Raw genomic sequence first — 20,984 nt, 5'->3', positions numbered from 1 at the left:
TTGCCTTTTTGCATTTCCTTTTGTTGGAGATGATTTTGATCACTGTCTCCTGTACAATGTTATGAACCTCCGTCTGTAGTTCTTCAAGCACTCTTGTCTATCAAATCTAATTCCTTGAATCTATTTGTCACTTCCACTGTATAATTGTAATGGATTTGATTTAGGTCATACCTAAATGGGTTGGGAAGATCCCCCAGAGAAGGGAAAGCCTACCCACTCCAGTGAACTGAGAACTTCCAGATGTTCAAGCTGGATTTAGAAAAGGCAGAGGAACCAGAGAGCAAATTGCCAACATCCATTTGATCTTAGAAAAAGCAAGAGAATTTCAGGTTGCAAAGAGTCGGACACAACTGAATGACTATCGCCTTCACTTTCCTTTGGAATATCCTAGTTGTTTTCCCTACTTTTTTCAAATTACGTCTGAATTTGGCAATAAGGAGTTCGTGATCTGAGCCACAGTCAGCTCCTGGTCTTGTGCTGACCGTATAGAGCTTCTCCATCTTCGGCTGCAATGAATATAATCAGTCTGACTTTGGTATTGACAATCTGATGATGTCCACATATAGAGTTGTCTCTTTTGTTGTTGGAAGATGGTGTTTGCTATGACCAGTGTGTTCTCTTGGCAAAACTCTATTGGCCTTTGCCCTGCTTCATGTTGTACTCCAAGGCCATACTTGCCTGTTACTCCAGGTATCTCTTTACTTCTTGCTTTTGTATTCCAGTTCCATATGATGAAAAGGACATCTTTTTTTTCGTATTAGTTTTAGAAGGTCTTATAGGTCTTCATAGAACTGTTCAACTTCAGCTTCTTCAGCATTAGTGGTTGGGGCATAGACTTGGATTACTGTGATATTGAATGGTTTGCCTTGGAAACAAAGAGAGATCATTCTGTCGTTTTTGAGATTGCACCCAAGTACTGCATTTCAGACTCTTTTGTTGACTGTGGGGGCTACTCCCTTTCTTCTAAGGGATTCTTGCCAACAGTGGTAGATATAATAGTCATCTGAATTAAATTCGACCATTCCAGTCCATTTTAGTTCACTGATTCCTAACATGTTGATGTTCATTATTGCCATCTCCTGTTTGACCACTTCCAATTTGTCTTGATTCATGGACCTAACATTCCAGGTTCCTGTTGAATATTGTTCTTAACAGCATTGGACTTTATTTCCATCACCAGTCACATCCACAACTGCCCATTCTTTTCACTTTGGCTCCGTCTCTTCATTCTTTCTGGAGCTATTTCTCTGCCCTTCTCCAGTAGCATACTGGGCACCTACTGACCTGGGGAGTTCATCTTTCAGTGTCATATCGTTTTGCCTTTTCATACTATTCATGGGGTTCTCAAGGCAAGAATACTGAAATGTTTTATCAGTCCCTTCTCCAGTGGACCACATTTTGACAGAACTCTCCACCATGACTTGTCTGTCTTGGGTGGCCCCACATGGCATGGCTCATAGTTTCATTGAGTTAGATAAGGCTGTGACCCATGTGATAAGTTTGGTTATTTTTTTGTGATTGTGGTTTTCATTCTGTCTGCCCTCTGATGGAAAAGGATAAGAGGTGGTATTGGGATCTAGCTGATTAACAGTGTTGTGATAGTTTCAGGTGGACAGCTGGAGGACTCAGCCATACATAGACATGTATCCATCCTCCTCCCAGTCCCCCTCTCATCCAGGACGGCACATAACATTGAGTAGAGTCCCATGTGCTATACAATAGGTCATTGTAGGTTATCCATTTTTAACATAGCAGTGTGTACATGACCGTCCCAGACTCCCTAATTATCCCTTCCCCCTGGCAACCACAAGTTCATTTTCTAAGTCTTTGAGTGTTTCTGTTTTGTAAGTTCATTTGTGTCATTTCTTTTTAGAGTCCAAGTAAAAGGAATGTCATACAATATTTCTCCTTCTCTGTCTGACTTGTTTTGTCTAGTATGACACTCTCTGTTTTCATCCATGTTGCTACAAATCGCATTATTTCATTCTGTTTTATGACTAATATTCCATTGTGTGTGTGTATATACACACACCACATCTTCTTTATCCATTGAGGGGCTCGTTTCTGATTGAGGGGATCCAGGGAAGATGGGCTTCATGTGTTTTAACAGGTTATTGGGGATTATTTGTTATTGTCCAAGAGCAGCATCCTTCTGGAGTTTGGAAACAAACAGACACTATTATTATGTATATTTCACAGCTATTAAAATATACCTATTATTATGTATAATTCACAGCTCTTCACTATAAATTGCTTTCTAGACAAGGCCTCCTTTCCAAGTTTTGAATCAAGTTGTTTGTTTGAGGTGCTCACTTTGAACTTCTCTGTGCATGGTCATTAGCTGTGTAAACATTCTTTGTGTCTGGCTTAGGCCGTGTGTGAAGCACTGTGATGAAATGTCTTTTGAAAATCAAGAACGGGAGAGATTCTGCGCTCCAGTGTATTATAAAGTCCTCGTCCTGTGGATCAGGATGCTATAATGAGAGCCCACACTCATAGCTGGAGCGCCAAGTTCAAGTCCCTCACTGGTTGTCAACTGAGTTAGTACTCGAACAGTTTCTAGAACGGTGCCTGGCCTGTAGTAAGCACTCAGTAGATATTGGCTAGTATTGAGCGTCAGAAAATATCCCCAAGTCAATGGAAAGGAGGCAGTTGTGGTGGCTTTGGAGTCTTTTAGGAAAGGGGTTATGAAAAGTAGTGATAAATTGCTCTTGATTCATAGAGTCCTTTTGAGATGGTTTATCTCATTCGAAGTCATAAAGGATTCATCCTCTGTAACCAACAGTCTGTTCAGCTGGGTAAAGAACTGACCACTGGGGTCTTAGAGGGCCTTAGAATCAACACAGCACAGTCCAAGGTCAGCTAAAGAAGCAACATCAGTCAATGGCCTCTTCAAATCAGGAGCCTCAGGGTCAGGCCAGACTAGTGACGAGGCAGATGCTGGCTACAGGCAAATCCCCAACACCACCGAGGGAGAGGCTTCCTGGTCCCCAGTGCCAGACAGGACCTGCTTTTCTCCTCACCTGAGCTCTTAGTGTGGGTCAGCCAGCCTTTCTCCAGAAAATTCCACTCACCCCAAGATTGGGGTCTGCTGGAAATACAGCCACCTGACTGGCCTCCCCTGAATCTTCTTTCATCCTTAGGATCCTGGAGCTAAGGATTTTTTAAAAATTCTTTAAAAAAAAAAGAAAAGAAAATAATAAGCTTTTAAAATTCTAATTCTTTTTTTAAAATTTATTTATTTTGGGCTGTGCTGGATCTTTGTTGCTACACAGGCTTTTCTCTAGTTGTGGGGAGCAGGGGCTACTCTCTGTTGCGATGTGAGGGTTTCTCAGTGTGATGGCCTCTCTTGTTGCAGAACACAGGCTCTAGGGCACACAGGCTTCAGTAATTGCAGCATATCAGCTCGGTAGTTGCAGTTACCAGCCTCTAGAGCACAGGCTAAATAGTTGTCAGGCACAGGCTTAGTTGTTCCACAGCATGTGGAATATTCCCAGACCAGGTATCAAGCCCATGTCTCCGGCATCAGCAGGCAGATTCTTTACCCCTGAGCCACCACGGAAGCCCTAAAATTTAATTCTTTTTTAAAATGAAAATGATACATAAGCTTGCACAAAGTGAGGAAGAAAGGAAGGAACTATTAAAATATAGTATAAAGGGTTTTAAACCAAATATGAAAGTTCCCTTCACTTCCCACTTCTGTTTCCTAGCTTTAACTGGAGTTAATACTTTCCTTTGTATCTTTCGAAAAGTTCTATCCATAAGATACGAATATGTATAAAAAACATGTGTAATTCTTACCCCTCCATGTCTTTCTTTTTTAATTTAATTTATATTACAGATCTTTCCAGAACATCAATATAGATCCACCTGTTTCTTTTTTTAAAATGTATTTTATTAGGATTAAACTTAAAAATATTTCTGTGAGATATGGGAATTCTGAACTCTGAAGCATCTAACAACATAGCTAAAAGTAAGTGAACACCAGACTTGGCAGAATTATAAAGAGAAATGCATTGATCCATAATTACAGTGGTGACCTAACCAAGTCTTTCAGAAACTGATACAGATTAAATAGGCCAAAAGCAAAGAATAATGACATAGGAGATTTGAATCACCCCATTAACACATTTGATTGAGTGGAAATATGAGGGACTCCATGTTCAACGGTTAGAGAATGCACATTCTTTACATACTCTCATGGGATATTTAGAAAAACAGGCCTATACTTGGCCATAAAGGAAATCTCAGGGCTTCCCAGGTGGCTTGATGGTAAAGAATCCACCTGCCAAGCAGGAAATGCGGGTCTGAACCCTGGGTTGAGAAGATCCCCTAGAGGAGGAAATGACAACCCACTCCAGTATTCTTGCCTGGGAAATCCCATAGCGTCACAGAGAGTCAGACATGACTTAGCAACCTAACAGCAAAGGAAATTTCACTACTGCTAATCTCCCTGTGGTTGTAATTGCTGAAATGACTGTCTTTCCCCTCTCTTTCTTGCCTGAGGTGGTTCTCTGTGTGTGTGTGTGTGTGTGTGTCTCTAAGTCATGTCAGACTGTTTTGTGACCCCATGGAGGTCGGTAGCCCAACAGGCTCTGAGTTAGTTCTAGCAGTTCCTATTTCACATCTGCCCATTTTCTGACTTTCTAGACTATACCCCTGCTTTATGGTCTTGGCTGTAATTGCTTTGTAAAGATTTTTCTGCTTTCTTTTTAATTCATGTTGGAAATGGAATGTGGGGTATAATTTTCATCTGCTCATGGCAGGAGTTTTCGGGTGAGTTTTTAATCATCCCTTGTGAAGGTGAGTGGCTCTCTTTCACTGTTTCTCTTTTGCTGTCTTTGCAGGATGCAGAGCTTATTCCTGAGGACTATCAGAAATTCTGTTCTTTCCCCACTCTAGTTTTCTCAATCATTTTTAGTAATATCTGATACAGATGGGTGTGCTGCTGTAATTTACTTGACAGAATATCTGACTGACCAGTTTGAAAGGAAGGGTTTGTGTCTCTGACTCACACCTCACCCGGGTAACTAAGTCAGTACCTCACAAATCGTGGGTACTCGATAAATAATTGTTGAATAAATTAGCACAAAAAGAAACAGATCCGAGGTTAAAGTGGTCATTTCAAAACCCATTTATTAAGGCTTTAAAACATTATTACAGGGAGTGTGGAAGCCAGGAAGCTGAGGGAGGTGGGAACCTCACTCTTTGTCCAAATAGTCATCTCCATGATGACTCTGGAGTCCCAGGGGGAATGTGCTTCACCTTAAGGCACTGAGCCCCTGCACTCTTAGACACTATTGTGTGTGTGTGTGCATGGTAAGTCACTTCAGTTGTATCCAACTCTTTGCAACCCTGTGAACTGTAGCCTGCCAGGCTCCTCTGTCCATGGGATTCTCCAGGCAAGAGTACTGGAGTGGGTTGCCATGCCTTCCTCCAAGGGATCTTCCCAACCCAGGGATCGAACCTGTGTCTTTCTGCGGTTCCTGCACTGCAGGCAGACTCTTCACCACTGAGCTACCTGGGAAGCTCCTAGACAACTGTCAGTAGAATATAAAATATGTCTTCCTCCGTAAGAGGGAGGTTTGGCAGGATGCACAGGCCAGTTGATGTAGCCATTTGGATTCAAAAATTTTTCCCATAAAGATGGTCACACAGTCTGCAGGGTCATGTGTATTGTGAAAAACAGAGAAAACTTAAATACCTGTTGTTGGAGATTAGCATTCACAACTGTGTCCACACACCTCAGGGGTGCCTTTGATGATCCATTGAAGCAGGGCAGAAACTATTTCCATTTATTTTCTAAATAAAAGATGGAAATTCAGCTTCACTAATATTTACAATTAGAACGAGCCTGCACCATCAGCTCAGTCAGCAACCTTGGGTCAGGTGGCCACCTAGCTGCTGAATGTCCATGGGAAGGGGGACAGAGGTTCCCCACTTCATATGTTGATTTGTTTTTAGCATGACTGCTGTTTGCAGTTTCCATGGGTCCCGTTGAGTGGATTTCTGGATTATTCTCTCTTATTTGACGTTAGGAAAGGCACGAACAGCCTCGGCCATTTCAGAACCGGGCCCTCTCTTGCAGGCAGGCCCTGGCGGAAGGAGCAGACAGAGGACCTGCAGCGGGTGCTCAGGACCGTGGACAGCGACATCCCGCTGGTGCTGGTCAGCGGCAACCACGACGTGGGCAACGCCCCCACCCCCGAGACCATCGCGGAGTTCCAGCGGACTTGGGGAGACGACTACTTCAGCTTCTGGGTCGGGGGTGTCCTGTTCCTTGTTCTCAACTCCCAGTTCCTGTACGACGCGTCCAGGTGCCCCGCCCTGAAGCAGGAGCACGACCGCTGGCTGGAGCAGCAGCTGCGCACCGCGGGGCAGCGCGCCTGCCGGCACGCCGTGGTCTTCCAGCACATCCCGCTCTTCCTGCAGAGCATCGGCGAGGACGACGACTACTTCAACCTCACCAAGTCCGTGCGGAAGGAGATGGCAGACAAGTTCGTGGAGGCAGGTAGGCCCGGGGCTGCGGGGAGGGGGCGGGGGACGGAGAGCCCGGTCTGGAGAGGAGGCGTCCAGATCCTTCTCCAGGCCGAGGGGAGCGAGGGCGGGGCCTTGGACCGAACTGGGTTCTCACCCAGCTCTGCCACTCCTGGCCGTGTGACCTTAGCCTGCAGACCTTAACTTCTTCGTCTGTCAGGTAGGAACAGCAGAGGCAGCTCTCGCAGGATGGCTGTGACGCTTCAGTGAGAAGACGCCCCGACCGCGTTAGAGCAGCCCCCTAGCTGAGGGCTGAGTTGTAACTGCTCACTGCTGAGGATGGGGACCCTGAAGGGTGGGGGTATGGGAGGGGTGTCTGAGTGTGGCTGTAGGTGCCCCAGGCGGAGGAAGAGGCCAGGGTTATCTTTTCTCATTGCTCTGGGAAGCAGAAATTTGCCCAGGGGCAGACGACGTTTAAGAGCCACACTTCCTACCAGTATTAGATGAAGCCCAGGGAAATCCTGGGATGTGGCAGGTTGGGGAGCCTCATTCCTGTTCCTTTATGAAGTGGACTGAGTTCTCGTCCAGAAGCAGGCGAAGAAATCTATTTAGTCTGATCTTACCCTGCTGTGAATTTTAAGCTAATCACACACATGACATGTTCCCATGTGCATGCACACACACCCAAAATGAAGATGCCCTACCACTGGAGATCTCCAGTTCCGATGGCCCATGTGCCTCGCCAGCCCACACAGCTCATTTCTCCTCCTGGGAGCCCCTGCAGTTTTCCTCTCCTGAGAAGTGGCGCATTCTCAGCTGATTCCCTGCGTTACCAGTGACTTGGCAGGATTCCAGTTGTGACAACTGTTGTGTCTCTTGTTTTGGCTCTAATGCCTCCTTTCAGATCCTTCCAAGAGTGTACTTCATCAAATTCTTCTAAAATTTAAATATATTCTTTTATTTGCTAGGGTGTAGGGAGAAGGAAGTGGTCTGACCCAGTAGCAAACATTCATTAAAAAAAAAAGAAAATCCCTATCTAGTGGGAAGCTGCTATATAACACAGAGAGCCCCGCCTGGGGTTTTGTGATGACCTGGAGGGGTGGGAAGCTCAAGAAGGAGGATATATAATTATGACTCATTCACCTTGTTGTATGGCTGAAACCAACACAACATTATAAAGCAGTTATCCTCCAATTAAAATAAATAAGATCAGGAAAAAAGGGAAAAAATAAAAATACTACCTCACAATAAACTTTAGCCCCCCAGGCTCCTCTGTTCATGGGATTTCCCAGGCAAGAATGCTAGAGTGGGTAGCCATTCCCTTCTCCAGGGGATCTTCCCCACCCAGGGATTGAACTAGGGCCTCCTGTGTTGGCGTGTGGATTCTTTACCATCTGAGCCACCAGGGAAGCCTGTATAATTATGACTCATTTGTGTTGTTGTGTGGCAGAAACCAGTACAACATTGTAAAGCAATTATCTTCCAATTAAGATAAAATAAGATTAGGAAAAAGGGGGGGAAATAAAAACACTACCTCACAATAAAAGCTTTTATGACATGAAAAAAAAAAACTGACACTCTTTTCATCTTTGAGTATTTAATGTGTTCACATTTACTTGCAGAAAGGACAATAGGCCCTTCTCTCTTTTCAAGACATTTTACAAAAAGCTTGCATAATTGGCGACATTTTCCAACTGTTCCATGGAGATGAAGTTGGAAAACTTCTATTAAGGCCTTTGAAATTTTCTGCCATGCTTGAGTTGGTGCAGGGAACCGTTGCTGATGACAAGGAAATGAAGTGTCAAGATGGCAGCCGCACCCCCACGGAAACTGCTTTGTAACAGAGAGTAATGCCAGCGAGAGCGCTTCATGCCACTGAAACGATCCCTTTCATATCAAATGTTAAACCATGCAAATACCATCCCCGTGGCTGCTCTTTGTCCTCTGTCCTGGTCACCCACACCCTTGAGTGGCGTGTGGTTCTGGGTTTCTCATCCATCATAGGACGGGCACGAGCAACCCACAAACACCCCCAGATACTGAGAGCTGGAGACACTTCCAAAGGGAGAGCGCCGCCCCCCGCCCCACAACTCTCACAGGGCCTCCTCGAGGAAAGCCTGCTGCCCATCCACCAGGAACCCCAGACGGTGGCATTGAGTCTGGGATGTATCAGTCTCCTCGACCGTCAGGGCTGCAGCTCCCCCGAGCTCAGGGAGGGTTTGACGGTGCACCCAGAGCTGGTCTGTGTCTCAGGGGTGGGCTCCAATTGCCCCAGCTCACAGAGACTGGTATTCCAGCAGAACAGCATTTTATTAATTTGGAGCAAGGCTGAAACCGTCCACCTCACCCCAGCAAGGCAGTCTCTTCCTGTAGGCCGAGCAACATGGAAAGTCAAGTTATAATCAGGGTTATAATCTTGCTAAGCACAAGATAGAGCAGAGGAAGTAGTTTTCTTACTTGCTCTTTTTTTAAAAAATTGAAGTATAATTGATTTACAATGTTGTGTTAGTTTCAGGTACATAACATTCTGATTCAGTATCTTTGGGGTGTATACTCCATTATAAGTTACTGCAGGATATTGGATATAATTCCCTGTTCTATACAGTGTATCCTCATTACTTATCCCTTTTATATATAGTGGTTTGTCTCTGTTAATCCCATACCCCCTAATTTGTCCCTCCCCGTTCCCTCTCCCCTTTTGTAACACACGTTTGTTTTCTGTGTCTGTAAGTCTGTTTTGCATATACATCCATTTGTATTATTTTTTAGATTCCATGTACATGTGATACCATATAGTCTTTGTCTTTCTCTAATTTCACTGGGCATAATAGTCTTTAGGTTCATTCACATTGCTGCTGATGGTAGTGTTTCTCTTCTATGGCTGAGTAATATTCCATTGTTTCTATGTGTGTGTTTGTATGTGTATGTATATGCCACGTCTTCTTAATTGAATCATCTGTTACTGGGCACTTGAGTTGCTTCTTACGTCTTGGCTGTTGTTAATAATCTTATCAGCTCTTAATGGCATCTGGCACGGGAACCCTGGTGGATTCATCTCTAGTTTCAGGCCTTGTTGCCCAGGAAGACTGATACCACCTGTGCCTTTAATCCTACCTCTTTAATATCTCTCCAGCCTGTCCGCTTCTTTAGGCCACCCCTGCCTGGCATCTGGGTTGTAGCAATAGTGCTGAGTTCCCGCCCCCCTCTTGCTCCAGCCTGGTCCATTCTCCACCTATAGCCAGACGGGTGTGGAGCCCCACAGCATCTACCCTTCTGAGGCCCCTGACCCTCAGGATAAGACTTCACCCTTCACCACTGTCTCTGCCTCTTCCATTTCATCAGGCCAATGCCATCTCACCTTCTGCACAAGGTGTCCCCAGCTCCACCCACTGGGTTCTTCTCTAGCTTCCCTTGTTTCCAGCGCATTTGTAGGTGTCGAAGCCCCCCTAGACTCTGAGCTCCTTGAGTGCAGGGAAGGCCTGGCCCAGGTCTTAGCTCATAATGAATGCTTCATTGGTGTTTGTGGAATGAGTGAAGAATTGAACCTCCACCTCAGGCTCCTTCCCTCGGTGGCCGAGCGGCCCAGCTCATTTCTCTATTTAGCGCCCACCATGTGCCTGCTGAAAGGCCGGGTCCTGCTCCGTGGAGCTCCTGCATACAGCCTCTGCGTGGTGTGTTCCAAGTGTTGGGCAAGTGTTCTAAGTTTGGTCCTTCCATCTTGGGTGAGGCCATGCGTGTGACTGTGTTCTGACCCCCATACTCGCTTTCCAGATTCACCTCACAGTCAATTGCTCTCTTCCCGAGTGGCCCCTTGCTGTTCCACCAGGCAACCCCTTCATGTATGAACAGGCTGCTCTTCTTGTTCACTGGCCTTGCAATCTTCCCCTAGACCTGCTCAACCAGGGAGAAGCAGAAAGAAGGGTGCCCTTCCTGCAGTCACCTGCCAGTTGGCGTGGCTTCCCAAACCAGGCCCTTTGCCTAATGACCTTTCAAACTCAGAACAAGCCACAAGCACCGCTGGGCAGAGATAGAGATCAGATGTAGTCACAGCTCCATGGCAGCCTGCGCGACCTACTGGACTTGGGAGCTCGGGTAGGTGAATCTCCCCAGAAGATTCCATGGGGAATACAGGCCCCCACAATTCAGTGATTCAGGAGATCGCTTAGGTCACGGCCACATGATTCTGGAACTCATTTCGGAAAGCCAGCAGTTCAAGTGACATTTTGTGAAATTCATTAACTTAAAGACCATGATCAAATTGGGGGTGATGATGACAGATGGTATTTAATACTGCCTCCAGCTTTTTTATCCCCTACAGCAATATTATTCCCTAATACTATTTCAGTCTCATTTATCTCCATGTGCTAAAATGCCAGTCCTCAAATATATGTCAAAAGCTCATCAGAATATCAGGGTAGTTTTTAATTATGATAATTGTGTTGTTATAAAATATCCTTTTAAAGAGCACACCCCTCCTCAAACCACCACTTGGAGGTAACACCCAGCTTCCTTCCAGCGAGCTTAATGAATAATTCTGAATCATTGTGTGGGATGAATAAATGATTTAATAATGAGCATCAACAATCATCTCACATTGTGGCATTAATTTCCTAAATGGGATGAGGTAAATGAGGAGGAGGGGTGTTACTATACAACAGGCCACCATGTGTGTAGGGATGCGCTCTCTGAATCAAAGCCTTGAGCTTCCAAGCTCAGGTTGCCCTAGAAATGGATGCATTCTGTTTCTCCTTTTGAAGCTCAAAAAAAAAAAAAAAAGTCTTTGTATGATCTGGAAAAGTTGTCAATAGCCAGGACAAATAAACAGTTATCAGGGCAGGACAGTCGCACAGGTGTGAAGCGGCACCGTTATTTCCTATCTTCTTTTGATCTGCACGAGGATAGTTAATTTCATCACTTTCACGGGATGTAGAAATTGGTCTTCCCTTTGATTCACCTTGGGGCTTCCCTTGTGGCTCAGCTGATAAAAGAATCTGCCTGCACTGCGGGAGACCTGGGTTCGATTCCTGGGTTCGGAAGATCCCCTGGTGAAGGGAAAGGCTACCCACTGCAGTATTCTGGCCTGGAGAATTACCTGGACTGTATAGCCTATGGGTTCACAAAGAGACACGACTGAGAGACTTTCACTTTCACTTTCTTTCACTTAATTCACCTGATACTTCGTTGGAGTTGCAAGGGCAGTAGATGATAGAATCTTAGTCGAGACTCTTGGCCATTGTCTGTATCCCTTATGCCTTTTTCAGCAGAGGGTTAATGTGTGACCCAGTTAATAACAGATTTCAATTTAAAAACTCAATCTTAAAAAAAAACAAAGTCTAGCTCTTTCACTGACCCTGCTTCCCTTGATGTCTTGATACCTTTCTTTTCTCCATTCTCCACACAGAGATTAGAACTGTGTAGTAGAAAGCCCAGAGCGAATTTGGCAATTATGAAAAATTCCAATAAGTTGATCTTTCCTGTAAAAGTTAATGAGTAATTTCACAGAATTATAGTTTCATCTCTATTTATGCTTTAAAAAAAAAAAAAACTGGAGAGAGAGATCTTAGCCCATGTAATATTATGGTTTTAGAATTTCAAAGTTTTAAAGAACAAAAAGGTCAGGTTTCCAGGGTCTGCTTCACAGGAAAAATGAAACATCAAACCCTGCTCTGACATCTAATACTGGGTTGTATTGAAATTATTTCTTTCCATCCTGATTCCTCCAGAAAATGGAGTCCCAGCTTTGCTCATCTCTATAAACCCAGCTCCTAGCCAAGATTATCACGTAGGAGCCATTCAGTAAGTAAACATGAAATTGAGTTAAACTTGATTCACATTTACCCATCAGTGGAAACATAGGTAATGTGCATATTATCTCTTAATTGGGGTCAATTAAGAGATTTGCCCTGCAAATTTGCCCTGCACATGGTCAAACAGTGAACATTTTGGGCTGTGGTCTCTGTAAAGTGAAAGTGTTCATTGTATCCAGCTCTTTGTGACCCCCTGGACTGTAGCCCCCCAGGTCCCTCTGTCCATGGGATTCTCCAGGCAAGAATATAGATTGGGTTGCCATTCCCTTCTCCAAGGGATCTTCCGAACCCAGGGATTGAACCCAGGTCTCCCGCATTGCAGGCGGATTCTTTACCAGCTGAGCCTCCAGGGAAGCCCTGCAGTCTCTGTAGCGACTACTCAACTTGGCCTCTGTAACGTGAAAATAGACATCAGTGGTACCTCAGCAAATGAGTGTGACTGGATTCCAATAAAACTTTATTTACACAAACAGGAGGTGGGCCTGAAGGCCATAGATTTTCCATCCTTGGCTTAGAGAAATGTTCCCAGTACAGTGTGAGACCCTTTCTCTCCCCTAAGACCTTGTCAGCAATATGCACATGTCTCATTCCAGTCTGCTTCAGGTGACCCCACTGTCACAACTGCCAGTTCACTGAAGACTGTGTCCAGAAGGAGCCCCAGATTCCTCAGTGGAGGGCCTGCCTGGGTGCGGCTCATCCTACTGGAGGCCCAGGGTGTGGGGTGAGGGTGGGAGGGTGGGAGGGTTCCCGGGGCACTGAAATGCTTTTGTAATGTGTGTTAGGAAAAAACTGTAACTAGCTCATCAAGTGAAAGAAAAATAACATGCCAAGTAGCATGGGTAGTAGGCAGGGAAGGCCGAATTTGTGATGATGGTACAAGAGGTGATGGGTTCTCAAGGGTGGGGTGCCCGAGGCCCTATGACCTCACAGATCAGCGGGCAGGCTGTGGCTTCAGACAGACCTGCACTCAAGTCCTTTGGTGCCACTCCCCAACTGAGCCGTTATTGTTGCTTAGTCGCTAAGTCTTGTCTCACTGTTTGCGACCCCATGGACTGTAGCCCACCAGGCTCCTCTGTCCATGGGATTTCCCAGGCAAGGATACTGGAGTTGGTTGCCATTTCCTTCTCCAGGGGATCTTCCAAACCCAGGCCTTAAACCCAGGTCTCCCGCATTGACAGACAGATTCTTTACCGCTGAGCCACCAAGAAAGCCCATTCCCCAGTGAAGTGGCTTCCGTAATCTGTTGAACATCTTTCTGCCTTAGTTTAACTCCCATGTTAAATGGGGGCTACTCATCCCGACCTCACAGGTGTCTCTCATACAGGGTTGATATGAGAATCAGGTAAAGGGAGGCGTGTGTAAGAGCACGCAGCACCACGCCTAGGATACAGCCTCTGCCTGTTGAAGGGCGGTGTCCTTATCTGACCCCGGACCAGAGTGTGCGCCCACAGCGAGCAATAGCTTTACCCGGGGTCTGGCTTCCTCCTTTTGTTAGCGCTTTCCTCCCCACCCCCCAGTCCCCCCGGGGCTGGCAGGAGCAGGCAGCTTCTTCTTGGGAGGGTGTTGGTGAGGGTGTACAAAGGAAGGAGAGGCACGTGGAGTGTGCGGACTTGCCTGCAGTGGGCCAAGATAACGTCACATGTTGGAAAAGGAAGAGGAATCAGCAGCTCTCTTCAGAATACAAACTAAGGAAGTGAAACTAGACAAGAAACCTCTTGGCTTCTGGGCTGTGCAGAAAGATAGACTGTCTCGTAACGATAACCCTATATGCAAAACAGAAAAAGAGACACAGAAATACAGAACAGACTTTTGAACTCTGTGGGAGAATATGAGGGTGGGATATTTCAAAAGAACAGCATGTATACTATCTATGGTGAAACAGATCACCAGCCCAGGTGGGATGCATGAGACAAGTGCTCCGGCCTGGTGCACTGGGAGGACTCGGGGGAATCGGGTGGAGAGGGAGGTGGGAGCGGGGATCGGGATGGGGAATACGTGTAAATCCATGGCTGATTCATATCAATGTATGACAAAACCCACAAAAAAAAAAAAGACTGTCTCAAGGAGGGTTTTCAGAGTGAATGAGGAATACACACTTTTCAGTTTTGTAGTAAGTACGTATTGGTTTAAGAGGTTGGGAGGCACTGAACTAGATGGTAAATTCCTATGGAATTTAGTGAGAGGATTTGACTCTGCATTTATTTTTTTTAAACACACACCTCCACCAGCTAATGTGCTGGTAAACACACCTTGGAAGGTGTAATCTTATAGTCAGATTTTTCTGAATCCAGGAAATGGATCCACAGGCAACGGCCATCATCAAGCAGTACTCTCTGTTTTTAATGCCCTAAAACAAAAACAAGCTATCTTAATGGTTCTTTTTTTAACTGACTTTCAAGTAAGAACTCAACAAGCAGTCCTTTTTTTGAGCATCTGTAGAATTCAGTTTCTGGGGGCATATCAGCTTGAGGAATTTTCACCCTCTTTAATTTACATTTGGTCTTGAATTTATCTTCCAGGTTGGTCTGCTTTATGTTCCAATCAGCTCACTGTAAAACCTCACGCTTTAGTCATTTGAGGTCTGTGTCCCCTTCACTATAAACCGAGATAGAAGACCAACTGCGGAAGCTGCATCTGGTGCAAAGTAATGGATTACATTTCTCACTTCGGAGGTATCCTTAACAGTTGGGCTAATTAAAGTTAAAATCAAATCCTGATGGTAAATATTTATAAATTGTGAATCTGGCATGCGTAAGTGTGTGCTGCTGGTTCCCAAAGTGAAGTCAGCATCTGTCCACTCAGCAAATAGCTTGGGCCCAGTGCTGGGCACCTAGGACAGGAACGCAGTCAACAGAGCACCGTAGGTCACCCTCAAGCTGAAAATTCAAAATCTTGTCGGAAAACCCCATTGTGATGTTTCAAAAAGGAGCCACAAGTACAGGGGAAACAGCCGTGTCTGTTTAAGCTTATGAAGTCAAAATATTATAGCTGTTTTTTAGGGAGGAGTCATGCTTTTAAAATAGCAATTAGTGTCATTTTCAAATGACCAGTGGGATTCCTGTGTAAAATTGAAATGTCCTTCACTTAGCTCAACACTCTTACTTCCTATACTAGTTTGAGTAATTTTTTTCTTTACTGGACTTGCTTTCATTTAAAAGGCACTTGCCCCCACTATGGCTAACAGTCCATGCATGCTAAGTCGTCATGTAGGACTCTATGTGACCCTATGGACTGTAGCCCACCAGGCTCCTCTGTCCATGGGATTCTCCAGGCAAGAATATTGGACAGGGTTGCCGTGCCCTCCTGGAGGGGATCTTCCCAACCCAGGGATCCAACCCACATCTCTTATGTCTCCTGTGTTAGCAGGCAGGTTTTTTACTACTAGCGCCACCTGAGAAGCCCCATGACTAACAGCATATGGTGAAAATTTAGAATATTTCTACATAAAATAAGCTGGAGGGGATTTCCCTGGTGATCCAGGGGGCTAAGACTCCGTGCTTCCAATGCAAGGGGCCTGGGTCCCATCCCTAATCAAGAACTAGATCTCACGTGCCACAAGAAAGATGGAGAATCCTGCATGCCACAACTAAGACCCAGCATAGCCAAATAAATACATATTTATATGTATATTTTTTAAGCTGGAAATTGCTTTAGTTTAGGTTTATAATTTTACTTAGCAGAAGTGTTTGCCTATTGATGACTTAAGTAGAAGTAAAGACCAGGACCCAATTGGGAAAAGCCTCCTCTGTGCCCTGTTGTCATAGCCCAGGGTCCCGTGACCTGCCTGCAGGCCAGGTGAGGAACCCAGGCACGCAGCAGTGAGGAGCCCGGGTCCCTTTCAGATTTAGATTCCAGACATGCAGGAGGAAGGAAAAGAACTTCTCTTAAGTGTCTCCTTTACAGAAGGCACTCCCCTGCACCCTGGGGCAAGTGCAGGTGAGCAGTCCTTGCAGGGCCTTGCTGGGTGGGGAGGTGAGCGAGTCCTGGCCAGAATAATGCTGCTCCAGCCTCCTGCTGGGTGGGGCCTGTGATGGTCTGTCTCCCTCGGGGGCTGTAACCTTGCATCCTCACCTTGCTTCCTCCATGATGCCACTGAAAGGGAAAGTCACTCCATCATGTCTGACTCTTTGCAACCCAATGGACTATACAGTCCCTGGAATTCTCCAGGCTAGAATACTTGAGTGGGTAGCCTTTCCCTTCTCCAGGGGATCTTCCCAACCCAGGGATCGAACCCAGGTCTCCCGCATTGCAGGTGGATTATTTACCAGCTGAGCCACAGGGGAAGCCCAGAAATACTGGAGTGAGTAGTCTACCGACTGATGCTACTGAATGCACCTAATAAAGCAGTTTTTCCTCTGAAAAAGGCAGAAGATGCACAGGCTTCTTGCGAGCCAGAGCTAATACTGAGGTTTTTTTTTTTTTATGGCTCATGTTATTCCTGGAGGCTCTGCTCATTGTCCCTGCAGCCTGCACAGCACCCCTCCAGGTGTTGGCTTTCTCAGCATTTTACTGACGAGCAAAGTCCCAGAGGCCGAATCACTTGCTCAGGCCGCAGAACTGGGAAGAGGAATAGCTTATCTCCAGGTTTTTATGGGGATCAGATAAGGTAAATCCAGCACCTCAACACAGTGTCTGGTTGCTGGTAAGTATTCAGTGATGATGTGCAGTTAGGATTAGCCATCTTACTGTCATCATTTTCACTATGATAAAAATATTGTAGGTGACTTAATAGCAGAGAAAGTAATATATAAGGAACCTATTTTCTCCCTCACACAAGTTCACAGCTCTGACCCACTGCTGGGTGGCTGGAGGGGTGCCAGACTTGGAACCCGAGTCTTTCTGACTGTGTTCTTTCTACGTCTCCCGTGCCCACCACACGGGGCTCCCGTGTCCCTGAGTCAGCCCCTGCAAGTGAGTGCTGAAGACCCCAGGGTAACCAGCATCCTCAAGTGTCAGTTTTACTTCATAAGCCATTTAAAGCCCGATATTATGTTAACATCATAATAATTTCCACTTACTAAATTCTGCCCTACAGGTATTTTTTTTTTAATGTATTTACTCATTTATTTATTTATTTTTGATTGCACGGGTCGTCATTGCTTTCTCTAGTTGTGGCAGGTGTTGTACACAGGCTTCTCCTTGCTGCGGCTTCTCTTGTTATGGAGCACAGGCTCCAGGTGTACAGGCTTCAGGAGTTGTGGTGTGCCAGCTTAGTTGCCCCGAGGCACGTGGAATCTTCCCAGACCAGGGATCAAACCCATGTCCCCTGCATTGGCAGGTGGATTCTTATCCACTGTGCCACAAGGGAGGTCCCACAGGTTCTATTGCTCTGATTTCATAGATGAGGAAACTGAGGCACAGAGAGACACGTCCGCGTGCCCAGCTTCACACAGGTCAGCTCCAGTCCCAGGGCTCTGGCTCTGACCCCTGGCCTCCTAATCATGCTTTCAGGATAATGAGTAGAGTGCACGTTGGGCAGGATGAGAGGAGCCAGGCCAGCTTGTGTTGGGGCACTTCCCACCCGCTCACCTACCACCTCCACTCTAAACCTGTGCTTCTTCAGGGGCTGCCCCAGAGAAGGAGCTGGTTCAGCCAATTATGGAGGCTTAGAATCACAGCGTCTGAAGGGGTCCTGCTAGGTGGGGGTCCAGGAAGTCCTATAGGGTGTGGAATTCCCCTCTGGCTTCAGGGAGCAGCAGTCTTTTTCCAGAGTAAGCCCCTCAGCTCATCCTTTGATCTTGAGGAGGTGGGCTGTTCCTTCTTCAGACAAAGATGCTGCTTGAAACAGGAAGGGACCTCTACTTTCCTGCAGACTCTGACCAACTCCCCTGGGATACAAGTCCAGGTGGGCTCCCATCTAAGGATTGTTGTTGTTTAGTCACTAAGTTGTGTCTAACTCTTTGCAACCCCATGGACTGTAGCCCACCAAGCTCCTCTGTCCATGGGATTTTCCAGGCAAGATTATCGGAGTGGGTTGCCATTTCCTTCTCCAAGGGATCTTCCTGACCCAGGGATTGAACCCAGGTCTCCTGCATTGCAGGCAGATTCTTTACCACTGAGCCACCAAGGAAGCTCATCAGACGATTAGGGCAGCAAGAAAAGCTCACTTTCAAAATGACAACTGCAGCTCATAGAAATAGTGAGCAAATAAAAATAAAGGTTGGTTTGAGATACTGTCTTGAGAAAAGAGGCAAATTATGGCCATCAGCTTATTTCAACTTGTGTTTGATAAAATGTTGGTTGTTACTGCAAATATATACCAACCCTTAGGATGAACAAAGAGTGAATCAAGTGTCATTTGATTTCCTTGGTCTAAATTGTATAAAATAATCCTTTGTCAGCATCCTCTGTTTGACATTGGCAACAACATAATTGAGGGTCATTCTTATAAGAGGAAAAAATATTTGCAGGTTTCATCAATTTTCCCAAGGGTCTTTTTCTGAATCTATCAATAATCTAGTTATTGCTCCTCTGTGGTACTTGTGTGTATGTGCCCATGAATGTGTGTTCTGTGACAGCCTTATTTGTTGATGACTTCCCCATGATACAGACAGTTCCCTGGTGTCACTTTTCATCAGCTTTATATTACACCCTTCATCTTTGGTATGATTTGTGATTTAACACAAAAGTGCCTCTCCCTGGTTGAGCGAGTCAGGTAGGGAGGAGTAGTCGCTAGGAGCTTGGTTTATAAGTAATTTGTTCATTAATGTTTTCTTGCTAGTAAGTTCTCGTTATACAGCTAAGATCATATGAGCATTTTAGAAACATAAGATTGTCATACAAAGCATTATCTCATGTCATTAAAAATATTCTCCAAATCACAGATGTTTTTATACCATATAGACATACCATGTCCATTGAACTCTTTTGCCATTGTTAGACCCTGAGATTGTTTTCAATTTTTCTCTGTGATAAATGCTACTTTCATGAAGTCCTTTCTGCTCAAACAAGCCCAAATCTTAAAAATGCTTCAGTTCAGTCGCTCAGTCGTGTCTGACTCTTTGCAACCCCATGGACTGCAGCACGCCAGGCCTCCTTGTCCATCACCAACTCCCGGGGTTTACTCAAACTCATGTCCATTGAGTTGGTGATGCCATCTAACCATCTCATCCTCTGTCATCCCATTCTCCCACCTTCAATCTTTCCCAGCATTAGGGTCTTTTCAAATGAGTCAGTTCTTCACACCAGGTGGCCAAAGTATTGGAGTTTCAGCTTCAACATCAATCCTTCCAATGAATATTCAGGACTGATTTCCTTTAGGATGGACTGCTTGGATCTCCTTGCAGTCCAAGGGACTCTCAAGAGTCTTCTCCAACACCACAGTTCAAAAGGATCAGTTCTTCAGTGCTCAGCCTTCTTTATAGTCCAACTCTCATATCCATACATAACCACTGGAAAAACCACAGCTTTGACTAGATGGACCTTTGTTGGCAAAGTAACGTCTCTGCTTTTTAAATGCTGTCTAGGTTGGTCATAACTTTCCTTCCAAGGAGTAAGCGTCTTTTAATTTCATGGCTGCAGTCACTATCTGCAGTGGTTTTGGAGCCCTCCAAAATAAAGTCTGCCACTGTTTCCACTGTTTCTCCATCTGTTTGCCATGAAGTGATGGGACTGGATGCCATGATCTTTGTTTTCTGAATGTTGAGCTTTAAGCCAACTTTTCACTCTCTTCTTTCACTTTCATCAAGAGGCTCTTTAGTTCTTCTTCACTTTCTGCCATAAGGGTGGTGCATATCTGCAGTTATTAATATTTCTCCCAGCAATCTTGATCCCAGCTTGTGCTTCATCCAGCCCAGCGTTTCTCATGATGTACTCTGCATATAAGTTAAATAAGCAGGATGACAATATACAGACTTGATGTACTCCTTTTCCTATTTGGAACCAGTCTGTTGTTCCATGTCCAGTTCTAACTATTGCTTCCTGACCTGCATACAGATTTCTCAAGAGGCAGGTCAGGTGGTCTTGTATTCCTATCTCTTTCAGAATTTTCCACAGTTTATTGTGATCCACACAGTCAAAGGCTTTGCTATAGTCAATAAAGCAGAAATAGATGTTTTTCTGGAACTCTCTTGCTTTTTCAATGATCCAGTGGATGTTGGCAATTTGCCCTCTGGTTCCTCTGCCTTTTCTAAAACCAGCTTGAACATCTGGAAGTTCATGGTTCATGTATTGCTGAAGCCTGGCTTGGAGAATTTTGAGCATTACTTTACTAGCTTGTGAGATGAGTGCAATTGTGCGATAGTTTGAGCATTCTTTGGGATTGCCTTTCTTAGGGAGTGGAGTGAAAACTGACCTTTTCCAGTCCTGTGGCCACTGCTGAGTTTTCCAAATTTGCTGGCATATTGAGTGCAACACTTTCACAGCATCGTCTTTCAGGATTTGAAATAGCTCAACTGGAATTCCATCACCTCTACTAGCTTTGCTCATAGTGATGCTTCCTAAGGCCCACTTGACTTCACATTCCACGATGTTTGGCTCTAGGTGAGTGAGCACACCATCGCAATTATCTGGGTCATGAAGATCTTTTTTGTACAGTTCTTCTGTGTATTCTTACCACCTCTTCTTAATATCTTCTGTTTCTGTTATACCCATACCATTTCTGTCCTTTATTGAGCCCATCTTTGCATGAAGTGTCCCCTTGGTATCTCTAATTTTCTTGAAGAGATCTCTAGTCTTTCCCATTCTGTTGTTTTCCTCTAT

General features: G+C 45.2%; 1 protein-coding gene across 1 annotated transcript in view; it reads left to right on the top strand.

The window, feature by feature from the left end:
- Positions 1-20,984, top strand: part of CPPED1 (calcineurin like phosphoesterase domain containing 1) — a 135,435-nt gene that overhangs the window by 88,748 nt on the left and 25,703 nt on the right. The window contains exon 3 of the mRNA XM_061152863.1: positions 6,089-6,511. Coding sequence (XP_061008846.1) covers positions 6,089-6,511 — 423 coding nt within the window. The remainder of the gene's footprint in view (positions 1-6,088; positions 6,512-20,984) is intronic.

This window comes from Dama dama, chromosome 10, assembly GCF_033118175.1.
Source record: "Dama dama isolate Ldn47 chromosome 10, ASM3311817v1, whole genome shotgun sequence".
Classification (NCBI taxonomy): domain Eukaryota; kingdom Metazoa; phylum Chordata; class Mammalia; order Artiodactyla; family Cervidae; genus Dama; species Dama dama.
The sequence above is the reverse complement of the archived record's forward strand: the minus strand, read 5'-3'. Positions and strand labels throughout refer to the sequence as shown.